At 44.6% G+C, this 22,257-nt stretch overlaps 1 protein-coding gene across 3 annotated transcripts; it reads right to left on the bottom strand.

The window, feature by feature from the left end:
• Positions 1 to 630: 630 nt before the first annotated feature.
• Positions 631 to 21,332, bottom strand: mrvi1 (murine retrovirus integration site 1 homolog). 3 transcript variants are annotated; one of them, XM_030376147.1, is made up of 25 exons: positions 21,252 to 21,332; positions 20,930 to 21,019; positions 19,619 to 20,645; positions 19,003 to 19,162; positions 17,681 to 17,712; positions 11,747 to 11,968; positions 10,424 to 10,530; positions 10,248 to 10,312; positions 9,667 to 9,840; positions 9,145 to 9,186; positions 8,982 to 9,031; positions 8,667 to 8,705; positions 7,818 to 8,321; positions 7,626 to 7,704; positions 7,381 to 7,498; positions 7,213 to 7,243; positions 5,506 to 5,646; positions 4,718 to 4,849; positions 4,135 to 4,288; positions 3,880 to 3,929; positions 3,559 to 3,723; positions 3,385 to 3,446; positions 2,402 to 2,533; positions 2,020 to 2,157; positions 631 to 1,691 (listed from the first exon to the last, which is right to left on the bottom strand). In XM_030376147.1, exons 2-25 carry the CDS (start codon positions 20,983 to 20,985, stop codon positions 1,448 to 1,450), a joined length of 3,924 nt encoding a protein of 1,307 aa, XP_030232007.1. In that variant the 5' UTR covers positions 20,986 to 21,019; positions 21,252 to 21,332; the 3' UTR covers positions 631 to 1,447. The 3 variants fall into 3 exon arrangements, with proteins under 3 accessions (XP_030232007.1, XP_030232009.1, XP_030232008.1); XM_030376149.1 differs by having other exon boundaries at positions 9,015 to 9,031; XM_030376148.1 differs by having other exon boundaries at positions 11,747 to 11,965.
• Positions 21,333 to 22,257: the final 925 nt, after the last annotated feature.

The following is a 22,257-nucleotide window of genomic DNA, read 5'->3' as shown; positions in this document are numbered from 1 at the left end:
ATAAAAGCAATTCCATCATGACAGATTTAATGTTTAAGGGAAAACAATGGGTTTTCTGGGCACTGGTATGATTTGTACTTTTTGTGACAGTACAACTCGGTTGTACAAGTACAATCATTTCCTCCCTTCGGGCAAGGCCCAGTCCCACTTATGATCCCGCGCATCCTCTGATGAGCCTCTGGTGAGCAGCGTTATCGCATTTCCACCCTACCCCAGCAGGATATGACGCAGATGGAGCCAGAGTGCAGCCGTGGTGTCCTGGTCAGATGTTAGCGGTCCGTGACACTGGGTGGCCAGCTGTGACGTGCAAAAAAAACCTGTTTTCATGGGCAGAGGAAAGGGGGCAATACAGCCGTTCCATCACAATCAAGTGAAATATTATGCCGACTGAGTTATGACTGTCACATGATAGATAGATAGACAGACCGACAGACAGACAGACAGACAGACAGACAGACAGACAGACAGACAGACAGACAGACAGACAGACAGACAGACAGACAGACAGACAGACAGACAGAGAGAGAGAGAGAGAGAGAGAGAGAGAGAGAGAGAGAGAGAGATATAGATAGAAGAAAGCAGAAGGTGCGCAGTTAAGACCATATTGATTATCAGCCTATGAAAAGGAAGTCCGTTTTTCAAGCACCTTTATTGAAAAGGTGATCTGGTACAGCATTAAATACAACACAGTTTGACACACAGGTGCAAAAAGAGTTTTTTAAGTGTGTGCACTCATTGAGAGAGAAAAAAATGTAGGTGCTCGAACGACCGACACGAAATGAACAAGATATTGCACTTTAAGAAAACTACACTGGAATGTGCTTACATCTCTGCTTAAATATTTCATAGAATTATATTACTTACAGTGAAAAATATTCTAAATATCCATTTAACCAACTCTCCAGAACTTTATAGTCTACCAGCCCTGAGAGATTAGACATTAGGACACTATAAGAGTTGACATGTACATGCTGTCTCCTGTCTAAAGTGTGGTATTGAAGTAGCAATCCAATAGGTTATCATTCAGAGTTCCATCTGATACAGCAAATAAATATATAACCGCACGAATCGTACTCTGTTATTGGTCCCTTAACACAGAGTATCCCTTTACCAACTGCATTCATTTGGTAAGTTTGTGATCCAAATTATATTGTAAGCGATAGGGAAGAATTGTATATATATATATATACATATATATATATATATATATATATATATATATATATATATATATATATATATATATATATATATAAAAAAAAGAATATATATATGTATGTATTATTTTTGGTTGTTTTTTTGTTTTTTAAAGCTCCCAAGCCTACACCCTTTAATCACAAAGTCCTACAAAGAGTTCTAGATTCCCATCCGCTATAATGTGAGGATATGGAAGACGCTTCCATCATTGGACGGTTCAAGGGGAATGAAAGGAATGAGTTTCTCCTGGTTATTCTGTGGTGGGATTCTTCGGCTGTGCCGCCACGGTCAGTCCAAAGATCTTCTTCTTGCCCTGCACCAATGCCTTTTCTGCTGAGTCCACATGGCTGTTGTTGTATCCATTTAAGTATGTAAAAACGTTGACCACCAGAAAGATCACCAGGCACAGTGTCAGGGCAATCCAAAAGGGTCGATGTCGCCAGGAAATCTTGGGCCAGTAGCGGTCGAGAAGAACAAGAACCTCCTCCATCTTGCTGTGAAGATGAGACATAAACAATGGCTTAACATGGAAATGATGAACATGACAACAGCGTTCTCTGATTTCTGGAAAATGAGAGTTAACAGTTTAGCAAGAATTACTTTTTATACACCAATTTAAATACACAGATATTGTATTAATAGTATCCTATGAATAGTATATGTGTGCAACTGTAAAAATATGCTACTGAAATGGTTAAGTTCAACACCACAAACACACACACACACACACACACACACACACACACACACACACACACACACACACACACACACACACACACACACACACACACACACACACACACACACACACACACACACCTGCTGGACTTCTTTGCCATGCTGCGTTTCCCGCTTTCCTCGTCTTTGTTCCCAGACTGCAGCAAGGTTGCCTGGACTTTCTCGGGCTCCTCGCAAATCTCTTGGCTCTCCTTGCTTTTGTTTAGTCCCTCTTGATATCTGAGGTTCAAATAATATTTTCATTTTGCTATTTGCACCAAAAATTGGAATGCATCACTTACAAGCTGCATACTAGTTTTACTACGATACAGTTTGTGTGATATACCAGTCTCTAATCGTGCTTGAGCTCCACAGCAAGCATGCAGTAGGCTAGCGGTCCCTATAGATCAGCTTATGTCCTACGTGTCCCCATATGACAGAGGTGTATGAAGAGGCAGCACAGGGGCCGAGGGGACGACATTACCCTTTATTATAGTATTCCTCTTCCATCTTAGCCTTGAGCTCAGCCCTGATCTCGGCCCGGAGCTCCTCCACGTTGACCGCAGGCTTTGCCGGAGCAGCCGGCTCACCCTCCGGCGCTGACACCCTACTTCCACTGTGATGTCACAGGGAGGGAAGGAGACTGGTTAAAAGCATTCTAATACCGGGAGCAGGACGTCTCACTTACACTCACTCTTTCTTGACAGCGTCGCAACCGTGTCTTAATAGAAAGGTCAAAAATAAACAACACATTTGAAACTCATGTGAGTGGGGAGGGTCTTGAAAGAAAAAGAAGAATGGAGAGAAAAAAAAGGAAATATCAGTGAATCTTCTCCACTTTTTTTGTTATTGACTCTGGCTTCCTCTCAAGGCGCCGCCACCCCGGCTATGAGCTGTGTCTTTTAGTTGAAATACTGCGGACATATACACTCAGACTAACCTTCTGGCAATACCAAGAAAGGAGACCTGTGTTTAGGTTTGGTCAGACGCTTGCCCCAAATGTTTAGAGTATCTCACAGGGAAATAGCTCATCTACCCAAAGCTCAGTCTTAAAGTGTTTTTTAAACGTTGCTATTCTTTTCAGAAGCACCATAAAAAAGGCCAAGTTCAACATAAAACTTAACTATGTCACGTAACGGGATATTTGGATGTCATCTAATGACATGTGGGGATGATCTTTTAGCTTTCATCCCATAAACAGACCCAGCCACTCGAGGTTTCTCAGGGAATGGTTCCTGGGAAACATAGCCTAAAGGTCACACAAACAAACCACAGACAGCTAAAAATGTTGTCCGATAACACGAGTGATTGCACAGTTTTGCATGACCTATTGTTTTAAGATGGGGCGAGACGTCGGCAATCATGCCATAGTGCGTGTGTGCGTGTCCATGTCTGTATCCGTGTGTGTGTTTGTGCACACACAAGCGTTTCTGTGTGTGGCTTCTGTGTACGTAAAAGGTCCCCCACCTTTCTGTTGGCTGTCCGGCCTCAACAGGAGAAGCGTTGCCCTTTGAATCCGTCGCCTCACACTACAGAGCAGAGTCAACCACAAACAAAACTCCATTATCGTGCGTCTAATAAATCAATGACAATGCGAGCGTTTGGGTCATTATGGCCGAGTTGAGAAACCGGAGGGCCTACCAGGACAGGGAGAGCGGCCCCACCGAGGGGTCCGGATGCGCCTGCGGACGGAGGCGGGGGGCCGTAGGAGGGTGCGGGGATGGGTCCGGCGGGGGTCTGACCCGGGATGTTGAGGAGGTTGAACTTAGGGACCACCGCCACGCTGACCCTGCGTCTCGGCAGCGCCTGATGACACCGCCGCGAGCGAGACGGAATGGAGAACACACGTCATCACGCAGGGTTAAAGGAGCAGAGGAGCCATCAGGGCAGTTTGTTTGTTCGTAAACAAAACGAATAGAAACGTTGAGATAGTTGAATGATCACAAAGAATAGTGTCTTTACCTTTCCAAGTGTGAGGGACATGGATCTTGATGGTCGGGGAACCCCATCATCTTTATTCCACACAACAACAAGACAGGGTTACGTGAGACCATAACACACGCCCATATTAGGTATCAATGCCACTACGGAGCCGCTCAAGTTCCAGGATGACATAAAAACTTTGAAGATGCATCTTTTGAGGTATCTCTGGCTGTGGACAAAACAAATTTAAGAGGACTTGAGGTCTAAAGTTTTGTTTTTTCGATGGCGCTTCACCTCCAGTGTCAATAGATCCTCCATAGCAGCGGATGGAGTTCTGATTGGCCAGCTTCTTGAACTCCATCAGCTCTGCATGGTCCTTCTCATAAGTCCTCTTCAGGTTCTCCACGTACTGCATCATCACTTCTGTGGCCTTGTTCATGCGTTTCTCCTGTTGTCAGGCAGAACAGCAATGGGGTGAGTTGCGGAACCATTAATCGAAACCCTAAAAAATTTTTTGGGGGGGGGGGTTATTTGAATTCAACTTTATTTGTATAGTGCATTTCATACAAACAATATGGCGTTCAATGTGCTTAACATACAAAATTTAATAGAACAATGAATTACCGCGCAAGAAATATGAAGTGCTGACATTTAAAATAAGAAAATAGAGCAAATAACCAGGTACGGCAAAGAACGATGATATAAAAGAAAAGTAAAGTAGTAACTACCACAATGCAAACACTGGGCTAAAAAGGTATGTGTTAAGCGTTTTTTGATGTGGTGAGGAGCAGAGAGCATGTAACGTCCACAACTGGTCTGTAAATGGGCCTGGTGGATCCATTAGTGGTAGTGGTGTTGGTGGTAGCGGGTGTGGTACCTGACGCACGGCCCCCACTATCTCAGCCCGGCTGGACAGCCTGGTGGCCAGGCGATGCAGTACTGACACCGTCTCAATCAGCCGCTGGTACGCCTCCCGCTGTTCCAGGTTCTGCCACTGGGGGGAGGTCATCTGCAACAGCCAGCACCACGGCCACATTCATCATCAATGCTCATACAGTTCTAGATGAAACAACTCAATTAAAAAGAGGGGGGAAACATGTTTGAATAAAGCATGCTGTTGAAAAAAACTCAAAAAGACAAAACAAAATATGCCAATACGGGAAGACGAATTGGAAATTTTAAATGTGTTGAACGGGTAACCGGTTGAGATGGTCCATCTCATTTGGGAGGGGTCCCGACACCGTTACAACAAAATAAACAAAGAAGCACATCAAAACACAAAGACATGACCTTTTTAATTCCCCTCTTAGCCCCTTTCATATTGCACCTAGTGGAGACCCTCCTATAAATGTTATTCAACATAATGAAAAGGGTAGACTGGGACAGCTGGGAAATCTAGTCTAGATAGAGGGCATCAACATCTGAACCTCTTAATAGTCCTCTCAATAGTAGTTTATAGCAAAGTTTTCATGTTTATGCACATTTTTTCAATTTGTATATTTTATAACCGTATTTTTGCATTCATATTTTAGGCTTATTTGATTGCATTTCTATTCTCCATTTGTACTCTAATTATTCTCCATCCCGAGCAAAGCACTTGTTACAGCTTCTCTGGGGATTTCTGAAGTGCACTCTGGATGTGAAAGTGAAAGTGATGGAGGAAACCTTCAGAGCTCCTTTGAACTCCTCCAGCTCCTTCTCCGTGTTCTCCTCGGTGAGGTGGCGCTCCCGCTCCGCCTGCTTCATGCGTGTCTCCAGGGTGTAGTTATCGTTCCGGTAGGCCAGGGACAGCTGGACGAAGGCATTCTGTGGAGCAGCAGAGGGGTGTTCATTGCCCTGACTACACAGTGGATGATCCCATGTATTGATAGATGATCATCGTCCACTGATCAGGATGGAGCCATGATCCATGACTCTGGAGGAGACATGCTGGAGGAGAGTGAACAGTTTCAACCTCAGGTAATGGATTTATAGTGCTGACTGCTAGGAGGACCAAGTGATATATGCTCCCCTTTGTCTTGTCCCTACTGCCATAGGTCTCTTAAACTGTTAATTGCATGTATTCTGGTTGCCTCATTGTCCTTTTTGGACACTCTTGTGCCACTGTGATTTCCTGTCCGGACTGCCCCTGTATTTTATTGTACTGTTGTTGTAATTGCATTGGAACATTGCTTAACATTCATTGTATATTTGAAAACCATTTGAAAAAAAAAAACCCTGATTATTGGTCAATTGTGGAGGCTCTCCACCACCAGTTTGATCGATTTAAGAGCTATAATTTTAGTGTACGATTTTAGAAATGACATTGCTGTCTGTCAGCTATTAGGGAGTGAAAAGCTCTGTGAGATGTGAGTTCAGTTTGACTGCACGCTTGCCTCTTTATGAGACAATTTCGATTTTTAGACTGCTCCCAGTTCATTTCTGCCTGATCACGACCTTTCTGCCATGATCGGTTCAGTGAGTTCATCTTGCCTGACAACCTGAGTTCAACATGCCTCAGTGACAGGGAAGGGAGGGAGGGAGGGAGGGAGGGAGGGAGGGAGCAGAGAGCGAGGGGAATTTTTATTGGGGGGGTTGTTTGTTGTCCAAATCTGTCTCTTGTGCTATATTTCTTCACAACACAATATTTTTTACCTACAGCAGCGTTAAACCCAGAATGCCGGAGATATGACATGGGAATAATAAGCCATCATTCTGCCATTCAAGGCTCACAGCCGGGCGGATAAAAGCCTTGTCCAGCAGCATTCCAGGCGCTCTCAGAGTGAACACGGGCCAGGGGTTGTCAGGAAATACATGGCCTCTGACTGTCCTAATCCCCAACTGGTCCCCATGGGAATGACAGGGAGGGGCAACAACAGCCATAGCCTGCAGAACGCAGTGTTGTGTTTGTGTTCAGAAACAGAAACAGGAAATCTCTGAGCCTCTCATCAGTCTTGATTATGAAGAGAGAGCCCACTTCCTGGGGTTGGAACTATGCTCGGTATAGAGTTGAGTGGGCCAAAGGGATAACTATTGACAGTTAGGGTTAGGGTAAACTGTGTGTGGAAAGTGTTTAAATAACGTAAAAAGTGTCTTGATAAAATTTTCTACAGTTAGGGTTAGGGTTAGAGTGCACCCTAACCCTAACCCTGGAACCTTTAGTGGAGAGTAATTATGTAAATCAAAATTTCAAGACATTGGCATACACAATACATATAAAAATGTATTTCGATTTCAATGTGAGAAATTATTATTTTTTTCTTTTTTAACTATTAAGTATTATACAAAAGTTGGCCTTTTTTATATGCATAATAAATCTAACTGTCTCACATTATTTTACAGCAACGTTGGATGATTTTGAAGAATTACAGAATGACGTTGCATGATACTGACCTCAACTTCTTTTTCAGTGAGGGGGGGTGCGCTGCAACAACAAACACATAAACAAAACTGTTAGTCCAAGTCACATTTTTCCCATTTGGCAGCATAAGAATGATGAGCTTGAACCCGATGCACTGATAAGACGCTATTTTGCGTATGATCAGTCAAACGTAGACCTACCAGCCAGGCAGGCCACGGTGGAGCTTGAGTTTCCTCAGCATCACGTCTGAGATGTTGGGCATGGAATCAGTCTTCTCCTTCACATCCTCCCCGCCTGGAGAGGTAGGCGACGGTAGACCTGCGTACACACGGTGAAGGTAAAAGAAAATCACCGTTTCGATTGGTATTCACGTTTTTACAATTACGCCATCTACTGGTGGAAGTGTGGAATGAATGCAGTACCAGCTGAGGGATAGGAAGTGTACCTTTTTCGTGTTCACTTGTCTCACTCAACTCTGGTAACGTTGACCCCACAATGCTTTGGTTGCGCAGTAGCTTGTGCTCCTGTGCACAAAAATGTTCAGGTATATAAACATGTTTAGACTTTTCCAATACAAAGGGGGTCCAGCTATAAAACGAGACGTCATCTTGAACGTAAAACATCAACTTCAATGCACCTCTCGAAGTTTGGAAAGCTTCTGTGTGGCGACGGGCTGGGCGGGGAAGTCCTTGTACCCCGACTGCTTGGACTGGCCGTCCCGGGACTTATCCGGGAAGGTGAAGACCTCTTCAGGACCGGGGCCCGGGGGCGGAGCTCCGTTCCTGCTGTTCAGGGTGCCCACGGTGTCCCAGGACACGGCCCTCATCAACGGGGGGAAGGCCCCGATGGTCTTGATCTCGGCCGTGCACGGCGCCTGCTGCGTGGGCAGCCGGGGGACGGGCTTGGCCACCCCTGTGGCCGGGGCCTGGGTGGGGCTCCGTCCGGGACCCGAGGTCCCCTCCTCCGGGCGGCCCCCGGCGGTCAGAGCGGCGGCAGCCACCGGAGAGGCGGGAGCGGTGATGCTCTTCTTGGCCAGGGATGGGTCGCAGTTCTCCTTCTGGACGGCGTAGCGCGGCGTTAGGGTGCCAGAGGACACCTTTCTCTTCTCCGCCGGCTTCCAGTCCACCAAGAGACGGGCGCCCTGAGAGAGCAGCAACACAACACGGTCATGGAGCTTTAGAAGACCACAACCAAAGGCCGAATGGACGCAGAGATCTCCGTCTCAGACAATCAAGAAGCAATAGTGTATCTTGTTAAAAAACTTCATTGTGAATAAAATAGAATAGAATAGAAACACTTTTTTGCACTCAAACGGTTGTCTTTGTTTGCCTGTGCAGTTTGCCACCAGAGTATATTTCTGATGTTAAAATGTAATTAATTTGTTAATTCATTTATGAATACTGATTGTGCGCTACTTCCTGATGGTATACGTGTTTTAATGAATTGGTTCATTAATCTATGAGTAATTCATCTGATTGTCAGTTACCTCCTGCTCCTGAGTTGGGACATTGGGCTGGTCCTTCACCTACAACGCATGGTTCATGAAGGTCAATTCACATCCCACTTTATTTATAGAGCGCTTTGCGTGCCAGTCAGCACAGCAAAGTGCCTAACAACAAGAACTTAGAATTTAGTTTATAATAAGATACATTTGAGCAGCAAGAACAAGTTTAAGAGAGACTCATGTGAGTTGGATTAAACACTGAACATTACACATTAAGCGATTAGGAGAATGTTAAGTTTAAAAGGTTGGCTAAAACTGTACTGCATGCATCTTTAAATATACTGTTGGCCAGCTCACCGGACTGGCTGACTGTGTAGCAGCATAGCTCACCTCTGCTGCTCCTACAGCTGAAAGAGCACAATATCATCATTACTGCTGTCATGTAACAGCACCTTTGAAACGGTTCACACTATGTCACATGGGATGAACTTCAAGAACTTCAAGAGGCCACGGGAGGTACCTCTAGATGGCGAGGGTGGTGGAGTTGGATTTGGAGTAAGTCCTGCAGGAAAAAATAATATTACGCAAAAAAAAACTGCTGCAAAAACGTTTGTCAACTTATGAAACTTGACAGTTACGTTTTTACCTACTTGTGCTTGTTACTTGTGCCGTTGATCATGTTAAACTTCAGTTTATGTGTGATATCACTTTTTGTTTGGGTCTGTTGAGCTACGGGCCATACATAACAAGGGCCATGAGCACTGTGTGTGTGTGCGTGTGTGTAGGTGTGCATGTGGCTGTGCGTGTGTTTGAGTGAGTGTTTCTGAGTGTGTGTGCCTTTACATGTATGTGTGAAGGTGCCTGTGCCTATGCTAGTGCCCGCGCGTGCGTGCGTGTGTGCGTGTGTGTGTGCGTGTGTGTGTGCGTGTATGCGTGTGTGTGTGCGTGTGTGTGTGTGTGTGTGTGTGCATCTGCCTGTCTGTCTGTCTGTCTGTCTGTGTGTGTGTGTGCATGCGTGTGTTCGTGTATGCAGGTGTCGTACCTGTGGGGGCCTCGGTCAGGCTGCAGGTGGACCTACGTCCCCGGCGCGTGAGGAAGCGGTCGCTGACCTTCTTGGCCTGCTCCAGCAGATCCAGGTTCTTCAGGCGCTCCTCCTCGGACAGCTGGGGCTCCTGCAGCGCATCTTTCACCAGGTCGATCACCTGGCCGGCGCTGTCTGAGGGGAGCACGCATGCACACACACATACACACACACACACACACACACACACACACACACACACACACACACACACACACACACACACACACACAAATGCCCGCAGATACACACACACACACACAAACACACACACACACATATGGACTCATACACACACCGCAGCAAGAGAGAGAGAGAGAGAGACAGAGACAGAGACAGAGACAGAGAGAGAGAGAGAGAGAGAGAGAGAGAGAGAGAGAGAGAGAGAGAGAGAGAGAGAGAGAGAGAGAGAGAGAGAGAGAGGGAGAGAGAGAAAGGATGCATATATTAATACCATTGGGTCCAGTCAAATTGAATCCCTATGACTAATTTTAAATCAGAGCGACAACACGATCACAGTAGAGGCCACAGGTCAACCTTACCCACGGTGGTAATGGGCGTCCCAGAGAGGGAGGTTCTGGACAAGCGACTCCGTGGACTGTGTGGTCTGCAAGATGACCGGCAGAAAAAAACAATTTAAAATTCACCGTTTTTTTTTTTTACCATTGAACCATCAAAGTGAGCCTGAGCGATGAGGGTCGTGTTTGATGGGGGATACCTGGCCAGGTCCAGTGGGTGACCCTCCTGCAGCACCACCGTGGCCTTCTGCGGGAACACAATGGTGGGTGCCGTCATGACCACCGCCTGGCTCTCCCCTGCCACGTACTGTGAGACCAGAAAAGGAGGAACAAAGGAACAAACACAAAGACGTAAAATACAACGCAACCCAAATAATATCACAAAGGGAGGTCAAGGCTGATACATTATCGCACCGTGGAAGACGTTTTTCTTAGTAGAAAATTGTATTCGAGAACTTATATCATGTTTGTACAAACCTCTATAAAGGCTGTTGCGCGAGGAGGCATAGACATTTACTGGTAAACAAAAGCCAGAGAGTGTAAATAAATATATACACAGCTTGTTTCAGCCTCGCTCCGGCAACTACTCAATCATATCAAATAGCATTGACGTTAGGGATGGATGATAGGTTCTTGAAGTAAAAGCACATCAAGGGTCGATTTGGCCTTTATTGATACAGTTTTATCCAAATAGGTATTCTACCAGGAGTTGCTATTCAAACGTAGGTGATATACAACACATAACATACCACACGTCGTATAAAGTTCTTTAAATGCAAGCCTCTGCAAGTCCCTATCTGGCCATCATAGGGGACTGACGTGAATTAAGAGAAGCCGAACATAAAACAGAAACCCAATAGGAGCGTGTCTGAGGGATCGGACAAGATGTACCTTTTGGGCTAGGACCCTCATAAAAGAAATACCTCAACCGGTAAAAGCTGCTAAGAAGCAATGATTCTGTCCCATTTATACTCTTGGTCCCGCAGATTAGATTAGAGTGCTTCTTCATTACATTCTGCTGAGATATGATCTGGCTGCTTAGTGTTTATGTGTGACTGCAGCGGAAGGCAACCTTCTCCAAGCGTAGGATAACTCTGGCATGGCTTGGCTGTACAGACAGGTCCTTCAACCTTAAATGAAGATGTAGGTAAACATTGTCTCCATGCCCTCTGACTACCTTCCAACATGACCGAGGGAAGAGAACATAGTGCTCCATATTAGGGCGATTCGTAGAATTGGTAGAGTGCTGCAACAGGAAGAGGCTTTATACAAGGCTGAACAGGGACCTTTTCTGGATAACACAGTCCAACAACAACAATCACAAAAACACCTGTGTTAGAAATGCTTGTATGCTTGAAATGCGCGTCCTTTCCCTACCGACTCGGTGGCTTTTAATAGACACCCGTCGCATTTCCTAAGTGGTACACAACTTAACGTAAACCTAAAATGTGTGCAGGTTCCAGTGTGTTGATGTAAGGGGCAAGCGGCAGGCAGATGAATGAAGAGAGTGGGGGCTCACTTACCGTGCTGGGCGAGCTAGAGGAGCTGTCGACCTCTTCTGGGGAGTCCTCCTCTTCCTCTGGGAGGGTGGGCATGGTAGGGAGCTGGGTGGGGCGGGAGCGGGTGTGGGGGAAGATAAAGGGGGCCTCAGCGACACACGGAGCTTCACAGGTCTTCTCCGGATTACGCCCGCTCAGTCCAACCCCGGAGCCGATAGGTCGCCGCTCCTCCTCCTGCTGCTTCTGCTGCCCAGGCACGCACATACACAGACCAGGCATGCACATACACACACACATATACACGTGCACACACACACACACACACACACACACACACACACACACACACACACACACACACACACACACACACACACACACACACACACACACACACACACACACAGACAAACACATGCAAACATGGATTAATACATACACGCACACACACACACATACAAACAATTACATGCATATGCACACATAAATGTATACATGCAATAACACACACATGCAACCATGCACAGACGCACACACACATGCACCGACACACATATTGGCACATCGACACACAAAGGAAGTTAAAAAGGAGAACCAAGTTAATGATTAGGCCTTCTAGCAATTTCTAAGGGCCATGATTTGCAAAACAAAGATTACAAAACATTGTGAAGTAAAAGGGGTGTCTATTCACCGCACAAATTGTTCTTCCACCAATTGTATATTACCAAGTATAAAAACAGCTGGATTTTGTTGTTTTTCAGTGACACCTAATTTCTGCATATTGCATGAATAATGATGGGAATTCAAAGTCAAAAGAGCTAGGGTTTTCACAAACAAACAAATCATGAAGTGGATCCGTCCCCACGATCGGGCTCTGGAGCTCCTAAGCAAAGTCGTAACTCAGATGGGATTCTGATCCTGAGCTGGATCAGAAATGTGATTTATAGGCTTTCCTTTTTAAGAATCCCTGTGTATAAACACAAAAGAAAATGTCAGGGTGACATTTCTCCAACCTCCCTGCCGATAGGCTACATCAAAAGTCACATGCTTGTAGGGTTGTCAAAGGCTGTCAAATAACGAGTTTGAATAAAGAGCTGGATTGTGCTGGCGACGTTCAAGGACAGCTCAATAAGAATTTGGCACGAGGGCTTTTCGCTCTGAGCTACAGAGCCTACAGAAATCCCTCACCACCTTATTTACCTTTCTGCTAGCATCCAGATATTTTTATTTAGCAGTGTAGAACTGCATTTGTATCTTTGTTTAAAATCTAGCCTGGCCTCTATTAAGGGACATAATGGAAGAGGCATCCCAATGTGAAACATAACATGTTCACCCCAATCTGCCTTTAGGCGTTTATTAAATATGCTGGGAAAATATTTTCTGGATTCAGTGCCAGGAATAAATTATCAGGCAAAAAAGTAAAAAAAAAGAAATCAAGCAAGCAGCTAAATAAGGTAACACATGACATTCCCTTTAGTCAAAGAAAAGATAAATATTTACGCGAGTTATTTTTAAGATGACCTCAATCACAGGCAACCTCAAGCTTTACTTAATGTACGAGTATTATTCCAGTTATTCTCAAGTAGCCAAAAAAACATTTCAAACAAAAATGGAGTGATGAAGATATGATTCATGCATCTTCATATTGGTGTTTTTAGCAACTTAATGCATATTGATCCCATCCCAATACTAACAGGCTATTCTTCAGTGGGATGTTCCCATTTCCACCCAAACATGGCTGAGAGGGATGTGAGCGTGTGACAATGTAAACACTGGGGAGCCTGCTAAGACTCACCTCTCAGACCCATTCCTTTCTCTGTGCACCTTTTATTTTAAACAAACTGTTCATTGAGAGCCTGACTTCAATGTGCAGTGTTGTTGTAATGCTACTCCGCTGGCTGTCGGCTTTTAGCTTAACACCAAAATAATATAGCACTTGACTTAAAGCAAGGCATTTCACTCACAGCTGTTTTGTAAAGACAGCCTTGGTGCATCATAAATAGAGTAGAGATTATCAAAATTAAAGTCAGACATCAGAGCTACTCATTCTGACAATTTTTCTTTGCCAATGGGGAGATCAGGAATGTTTGAAGTTCAAATGAATAAAGAATAGCATGGACTAGGATCCTGGGTATGATTTATACCAATAATATAAATTATACTAAATAACACTTCAGCATGTCTTCTATAAAGTGTTTTGCCTATCTCTGGTTCAATAAGGTATGCATTGTATATTCACAGATTGTATCATTCGTTTTGGTTGTTTAAGGCCCAATCCCATTTCTACCCCTTACCCCTTCCCTTTACCCCTCCCCCTTGTTTTGAAGGGGTAAGGCCCAATCCCATTTCTACCCCTTCCCCCTTCCCCTTACCCCTTTGTTCCCCTTACCCCTTTGTTCCCCTAACCCCTTTGTTTGTACCCCCCTTGTTTTTTACCCCTTCAAAACAAGGGGGAGGGATAAGGGGAAGGGGTAAGGGGTAGAAATGGGATTGGACCTAAGACTCATTCCCTGTTTCTTTCAGTCTTCATTGTTGGACATAAAACAGAAACTCAATAGGAGCGTGTTTGAGGGTTTGGACAACATATACCAATTGGGCAAGGAACCTAGAATGTAAAACCAAACATTCCTGTTTATACTCTTAGCGAGTGTGACTTTAGACTGTTGCCCATGACCCCCTGCTCTCACATGGCCCATCAGAAGCCCTTTTGGCTCAAGTTATCCCAATTTCAGTAGTGCTGGCTTTTTTGTGAATGATAAGCGGAACTATGGGAGGCGAGCCGCCTATCTGAAGATTGGCAAGGGACGTTTTACTGTTTTAACATTTATAATATATAGCAGTAAAGAAGAAGAAGCAAAAAAGGACATAGCATTTCATAAAGTAGAAGCAATCCCAACTTCATAAATCATGGGCGCTTTTCTTTGTTTTTGTCCGTTGCTATATAATCCAAGTCATTTTGTCCACATAAATGAACAATGTACAAGATGGTTAGCCGGCTTGAATACCCTTTGAGTGTTGTAGAAACTTTATTTTATGTAAATGTAAAAAGATAGAACGTAACAAAATTGCCATTATAGGCACCGTATTCAAAATGTTAGGGGCATCTTTGCCTTGAGACATTTTTGTACAATCTTGATAAATGAGTCACTCATTCGACAATAGCGGAAGCAGACTGTTTAATCCTGCTCGTCTATCTTCTGGGGAAGTACAATTTGCATCTGGTCAAAAGAGTGCAAAGTGTGCTGCACTGTACATCAAACTAACTCTTCAGCTCCACACTGCCACGACGCTGTGTTATTTTGCTTCATGCTGTCCACCACATGTGAAAATCTTCCACCTCTAGTGCACTGATGTGCTTAGTCTGCTATTCCAGAACCTTTTGTTGTCGTCCTACCTTTAGACTGAGTGTTGGGCTCTTTATAGAGTACACACACAGTGTTTGAAAGAAACCAAACTGCTTGGTTGATTCAATGTTTTTGTCAATAATTATTAGTTTTATTAATCATCATTGATCACGATTAGGGGTAGATCAACCAGAGGAAAGATGAACCAGAAGAGTTTTCATTAAATCTCTCTTGTTTCCCTTAAAAGCTCAGGAATAAGAAAGCACAATAATCCACCAACAGTAAAATCCACTGGGTTTAATTGTGTATGATACATGCAGATTTGATACAGTGCTGCTACTTAAAACTCAGAAATATGAAGGCACAATAATCCACCAACAGTCAAATTTCCATTGCTGAATCCCAACTGTTTCTGATTGTGTACAATACATGTAGATTCGTTACAACACCGCTATTATGGTCATTCCAAAAATAGCAAAGCACATACAGTGAGGTGCAAAAGCTGCCGGACCGTGGGATAGAGAGATAACATTTGCAGCGTAATTCAATCTCTCTGATGACTTCCTGTTGTTGTACATCACAGAACACACGTCTGCAATGCTGGGCGCAACATGTGGGGCGCTTCCTGAGCTGCCTCTGTGTAAGACCCCCCCCTTATCCCCAGCCCTCGGGGGACGTAACAGTTCCCCCAGCCGTGTCTCGCTGTCTCTGCATTGAGAGAAAGCAGCGAGCCCTCCTCCTCCCTCCCCAGTTACATAAGCCTATTCTCTTTCACTCTCTCTCTCTCTTTCTCTTTCACTCTCTCCCTCGCTCTCTCTCTCTTGTGCCAGATTTGTTTAAAATTTGCTTTTGTCAAGATGAAGGAGCACAAGGCAACAGAGGAAGTGGTCATTTTAAAGCAACAGTGGGAGAGAACAGGAAAGAGAGGACGTGTGAAAGGCTAGAGGGATCCAGAGGAGGATCTGAATGAATGATCTGAATTTCGTGACAAGGAGAGATAAAAGATCACTTATTCAAAACAGAGATATTCAATACTGGAGCACAAACTCTGTGATAGAAGATACCGTTTTCACATTTGTGCTAAAAAATACTAACCATAATCAAATAAGTATTCCCATCCCAAATAGGGCTGCTCACTGAGTTAGGCTCTCAGGCACTGCATCGGTTTCAAGTAAATTCAAACTCAAATACATAAGTCCAGAATCTCAAAGTATGCGTGCAAAAGGGCTGAACTATTTGCTCTGTTGATGTCCTTGTTTTGTTTTTGCTCACAGCAGTGTAAGAGCTGTCTGTTTGCAAACGAACAACTAAAGAATCAACATAATAACTAGTTCAGCCTGCATCGCACGTTGGCAGCATGCATCAAACAACACACTGTCAATAGTCATACAAATAAATAAACACATGTCTACCTGAGCTCTCCACCACTGTTGAAGGGAATACAGATATTCGTTGACCTCTTCCCTCACATCATCTTTCCACAGTCAAACTGTCATTCTCCGGCTTTTACACAGAAAACTGTGCTTCTCTCAGCCTTCTCCTTCCCCTCTGCTCTCCTTCTCTCACTCTTTTTTCTACATCAGCCTCTCTTTCACTCCTGGGAGCTTTGACCATTTAAGGAGAAGGCTTGGTATGCCTTGTTCAGCTGCTGTGAGGGCCTGTGTGTGTGTGTGTGTGTGTGTGTGTGTGTGTGTGTGTGTGTGTGTGTGTGTGTGTGTGTGTGTGTGTGTGTGTGTGTGTGTGTGTGTGTGTGTGTGTGTGTGTGTGTGTGTGTTTGTGTGTGTGTGTGTGTGTGTGTGTGTGTATGTGTGTGTGTGTGTGTGTGTGTGTGTGTGTGTGTGTGTGTGTGTGTTTTCAGTGTGGCTTCACAGAGCCATTACTGACCATCTCTAAAACCATAATGTTTAACCATAAGCTAAAATCTGGTGAAAGTTATTTTGTTTTTGTTGAGACTATCTTGTTTTTATTGTCACTAAGAGAGAGAGAGAAAGAGAGGGAGAGCGATAGCGAGAGAGAGAGAGAGAGAGAGAGAGAGAGAGAGAGAGAGAGAGAGAGAGAGAGAGAGAGAGAGAGAGAGAGAGAGAGAGAGAGAGGGAGAGCGTTAGTGAGAGAGAGAGAGAGAGAGAGAGAGAGAGAGAGAGAGAGAAAGAGAGAGAGAGAGAGAGAGAGAGAGAGAGAGAGAGAGAGAGAGAAATAAGAGAATACGAAGGGGGTAATTTGTATGCGTGTGTCTGTGCTGTGTGTGTACAGTGTGTCCCCTCTAATATTTCCATAATAGCATATTTGTGATGGCTTTTTTTAGTTTTTTATGTGCTAGAAGCTAGCTCATGTAGCTTCCGTGAACCTTTTAAATAATTTTCTATACCATAAAACCCTCCATATATTCAAATCAAATGTTAATGAGTTGTATTAATGCACAGTCACCTATTGATGCCTTCTTTAAAGGAAGTCAAATTTCACATTTTAAGATAGTATCATGTCATTCTTGTATGGAGAATGAACCCCAACAAAAACACATTATTACGTTGTCAGTTTTTCTGTTTGTGTAGTAGCGGACTACAGAGAATAATATCCTACAACTGTGTGCAATAGAATGATGAGAGAGGAGTCTTACCACGTTGTTGTTCTCTTGTGCTTTGTCATCTGCTGGAGCCAGGGTATACATGGGATACAGGGAAGACAGGAGACAGGGAAGAGGATAGATTTGCATTGAACAGGAAAAGCCTCCCGATGCAAATTTTGCTAAGAGAAATAAAATAAACTTTGCGATGCAGTGTGGCTTTGGTTAGAGCCATGGCCCTCATCTCATTGGTCAATTCGGGCGGCTGGTGGTGTATCAGGAAGGACCTCAGTCCCCCTCCCTCCCCCCTCCCCTACCTCTATTACTAAGGGCAACTATAACCTGGCAACCATTTATTATACATGCAGTGCTTGATCCAGTGGTTGAAAGCTCCTCAGGCCTCAAGGAAGGGCTATTGTTTCTACCATTTTAGGGCTCAATGGGGAAGACAGGCATTCTGTGATTTAATGAAAGCAACTTGCGTATCAATAACATTCCCCATTATTTATAGCACCAGAGGAGACAATTTTGATTGGTTTCTCGAGGTATGATAATTGGTTTTCTGCTAGTAGCTAATGTTTTTTCTTATTTTGTGCCAATGCAATGTCCTGTAAAGACCATCTTCGGGATATCCGAATGATGATTGATGTTCATGGAGTAAATATTATAACAAATACCAAAAATGAAGTGAGTCTATAAAGAAAATCCAAATACAATACAATATTTTCAAAAAAGGATGTTTGTGATAACAAAACGTTACGGTTAAGAAGAGCTGAGCGTATGGTATAATGTGTACTTTCATGAATAGTTCAAAGGTAGTCTATAAGACCAATTTTCTGTCTTGTAATGGTCTGTGTAATCTCATCTCTCTAATCCATAATGTAATCTATATATATACACTTCATTCCTTACCAACCTGTATTATGTTAAGTGTACAGCAAAACTGTAACCAGAGTATTTCAGCTATGTGTAGAATAAACAAATAGAACATTTATACCCTGAAAATGTGTATAGTAAAATAATGAATCATTTGTTATCCTTATTATCCTGTTTTACTATCATTAATTACATTTCCACCTTCCCCCTTTCTGTACTGGCAGTTTTGAATAATGTTAATGTTTGCTGAGTCTATTTTCAGACTTCCTTGGAGATCGTAATAAAAGGGGAAGTTATTTAAACTTAGTCTTTCTTCCAAAACACACAGAGTAAGCTTAGAGCGAATCTATCCCCTGAGACTCTGCACAGGAATAAACTAAGAAGAAGGCAATAAAGGGCCAATCAAATAAATGTTATCCTGTAATTCACTACAACTTTTTAGAGTTATTCAGTCTTCTTCTGTGGTTATTCTATACAGGCGTTTTATGTTATCATCATACCGTTTGTGAGCGGCTGCTCAATGGCTTCTTGAGACATAGGAGGAGACGGAGGTGGAGGGGGACTTGCAAGTGGCCCAGTGTATGTTGGTCCTGTGTCAGCGGTCACTGTAGAATCAGCCGTTATTGATACAAGGCATTGTGACGCAATGGGAGCTGTTAGCTGTGAGGAGGTAGACACATAGAGATAACATACAGAGCACAGTCAGTGTTATCAGTATTAAAGGCTTGTTTCATTACCCGGTAACTATGATGGATACACTTGTATTGTTTTATAATCCTGCATAACATGTAGACCTAGTTGTGAGGTTTGAAATACATCTAAGTGAATATGGATATACATAGATAAATATTTCCGAAATCCTTCCTAGCTCAAGTATTTCATTCAAACTGGTTTAATTAATATTGAGAAACATCACAAATCTGTTGTTTTTTTGTGATAAAACCGATGAAGCTACAACTAAAGATATCAATCCATCATATACATGCATATGAATCAGCAAAATCGATGTTAAAATGAACGTTATCTGAAAGATAACTGACTGAATCGAAAGTGAAACTAGCGATACGATCATCAAAGCCATAATAAAAATCATATTTGCAGTAAGCAGGAACCTACCACGGCTTGATCCCCTTCCAACCCTCTGGCCTCCAGGGCGCTCAGCTGGAGGTCTGTGTCCGCTGCCCTCCCCAGCGCTTCCCTCACCTTCTGGGCGATGCTCTCCATCCTCTCCCTCACCAGGCTAACCCTCTGCTCGCTCTGCCTCACCCCCTCCGCCGTCTCCAGGGCTCCGCTGATCAGAGCCTCCATCTTCCTCAGGCTGGCCAGCAGTCCGTCAGCGGTGAGACCGTGTGCAACCCCCTGCCTCTCCGCGGCGTCTCTGCGGGCGTTATCCTTGTCCAAGTCCGGGCCGACAGCCGCATCCTTTACCTCCCTGGCCCTGACTAGTTCCTGGACCGGAGGGGCCTCTGTCCTGCTCTCTGTGTCCGTGTTGGTCTCCTCGTCTCTGGTGTTAAGTACCAGAGCAGCCTCTGTCCTGCTCTCAGTGTCCGTGTTGGTCTCCTTGTCTCTGGTGTTAAGTACCAGAGCAGCCTCTTTCCTGCTCTCTGTGTCCGTGTTGGTCTCCTCGTCTCTGGTGTTAAGTACCAGTGGGGCCTCTGTCCTGCTCTCTGTGTCCGTGTTGGTCTCCTCGTCTCTGGTGTTAAGTAGCAGTGGGGCCTCTGTCCTGCTCTCTGTGTCCGTGTTGGTCTCCTCGTCTCTCGGGTGAAGTACCGGCGATGCCGTCTTCGCATGGGTCGTCTGACACTCGATCACATGCTCTTGCTCAGTCTTTAAAGCGGCTTGCAGGTGTCGGAGATGCACCTTCATTTCACCGATGGTCCGTTCCGCCTGCTGAAGTTTGGTCCGTGCCTCACACAGGGCCTGGCAGGAGTGGCTGTCCTCATCCCTGCTCGTCCTGGTCTTTGTTCCCTCAACGTTCAACGCTCTCCACAAGTTCACCACAGCAACGTTCCTGGCTCCTGGAGCCGGGGCCAGGGCCGGGCTCTGGCTATGCGTCTTCGGCTTGGTCTGGTTCTGCCCCAGATCCTGCACCTTGTCCCCTTTGTCTTCCCACGCAGACCTTGGCAGCTCCAGTTCCCGCAGCCTGCAAACCACCCGCTTGCTTTATAAACAAGCCCTTTACACATTGTTAGGTCTAAAATCAACAAAGGGGCTACTAAAATTGCACTTACCCCTCGTAGCCACTTCAAAAGCACAAGACAGTAACTGGTATGGATTGCACAATGCATATGCCCATGGGCGCATTGTTACATAGTGAGAGCAGACTGTTTTTTTAATTTGAAAGGGGACGATTCTTGGAATAGTAAGTTGGTTCGATGAAATCTATTCTGCTACCATAAGAGGACAAAACGAGGTAAAAAAACTCACATACACATTGACAAGCTGCTGCTTGATGCTCGCCTGTTGCAGTGGGCTCTGAGCATAGGGCCTTTCCTGGTTTTCACTGGAAAAAGAGTCCTGTGTGTTTGTGTGCGCGTGCGTGCGTGTATGTGTGTGTGTTTGTGTGTGTGTGTGCATGTGTGCATGTGTGCATGTGTGTGTGTGTGTGTGTGTGTGTGTGTGCATGCGTGTGTGTATGTGGGTGTATGCGTGTGCATGTAGAGAAAAGGAAACATAACATTTGCATATTCATTAAATGTGAAATAGTATGTGGCCGGTATGTATCATGAAGAGCGTGGTTGTTCCTTACCCGCTCAGCGTAGTTGGTGTGAAGACAGTGAGCTAGCTCAGCAGTCTTGATGCGATGGATGATGCTGTGAAGGCCATCTTTCTGGATGTGCAGAGAGGGCATTCTCATTTCCTCCACACTAGCATAATGCGGCTTCAACCAAGAAAAAACACCAAACTTAACAGCCAACCTGTTTCAATCTCATACAGGAAATCGAGTAAAAAATGCGGATACAGATATGTATAGTTAATCAAAGTACCATAATTGAACATTATAATTTGTAATTCATTCGTCGTCATTGCCAACCTGCTGCATGTCCTGGATCTCGGTGTGCAGGGAGCGGTGGTTGGCTGACTCGCCGCTGCGCCCGTGCAGGCTGTGCAGGCTGCTGAAGGGCCTGTCAAACCTGTTGAGAACAGACGCACAGCCTCACACTCATGAGCTCATGAGCTGCTTGGCCGGAAACCGAGGGTTCTCTTGCCAAGCTCCCCATCAGTGAAACAGTCTGCCACCTCTCATCGGGGATACTGACTCAAACATTTAAATCTAAACTTGAACCTAAATCTTTATTCTCTCATTTGGCTCCTAGGAGGGTAACTCAGCTCTCTAGCACTATCCTACCACTGCTGCCAATAGGTACTAGGTTAGTGGTTCCCTACTTGTTCCTTTTGCCCCCTGTCCCCTCTAACCAAAATTCTGTCTCTCTTTGTGTGCGTGTTGTTGTGATCGTGAGTGGACGCCTGGCAACCCCACCTGAAAGCTACCATCTTGCTCTCCAAACAGCACCTCGTAACCATGATGCTAGTATGTGAATTATGGCTCTAATACCTAACCATTTCTTAAAGGAGGGATTCCTCACTCTGTTGTTCTTCTGGGGATTACTTGCCTGATAGTAATCAGGCAAGGAGTTTTTTTCTTGCCGTTTGGGGGAGAGGGTTAGGAAGGTCATAACTATATGTCCTGTTAAGCCCTTTGAGACTGTTACTGTGGTTAAGGATTCTAAAAATACAATTGACTTTACTTGGCT

This window comes from Gadus morhua, chromosome 14 (genome assembly GCF_902167405.1).
Source record: "Gadus morhua chromosome 14, gadMor3.0, whole genome shotgun sequence".
Taxonomy (NCBI): domain Eukaryota; kingdom Metazoa; phylum Chordata; class Actinopteri; order Gadiformes; family Gadidae; genus Gadus; species Gadus morhua.
Note: the sequence above shows the minus strand (reverse complement) of the source record. Positions and strands in the feature narration are given on the sequence as shown.

Coding starts and splice junctions, on each gene's coding strand:
- mrvi1 (XM_030376147.1), bottom strand. CDS start 20,985: ATGCTCAGAGCCCACTGCAACAGGCGAGCATCAAGCAGCAGCTTGTCA. Junction 10,313..10,423: donor CACCCACTGGACCTGGCCAG/GTATCCCCCATC, acceptor GTCATCTTGCAG/ACCACACAGTCCACGGAGTC. Junction 1,692..2,019: donor ATGGCAAAGAAGTCCAGCAG/GTGTGTGTGTGT, acceptor TCATCTTCACAG/CAAGATGGAGGAGGTTCTTG.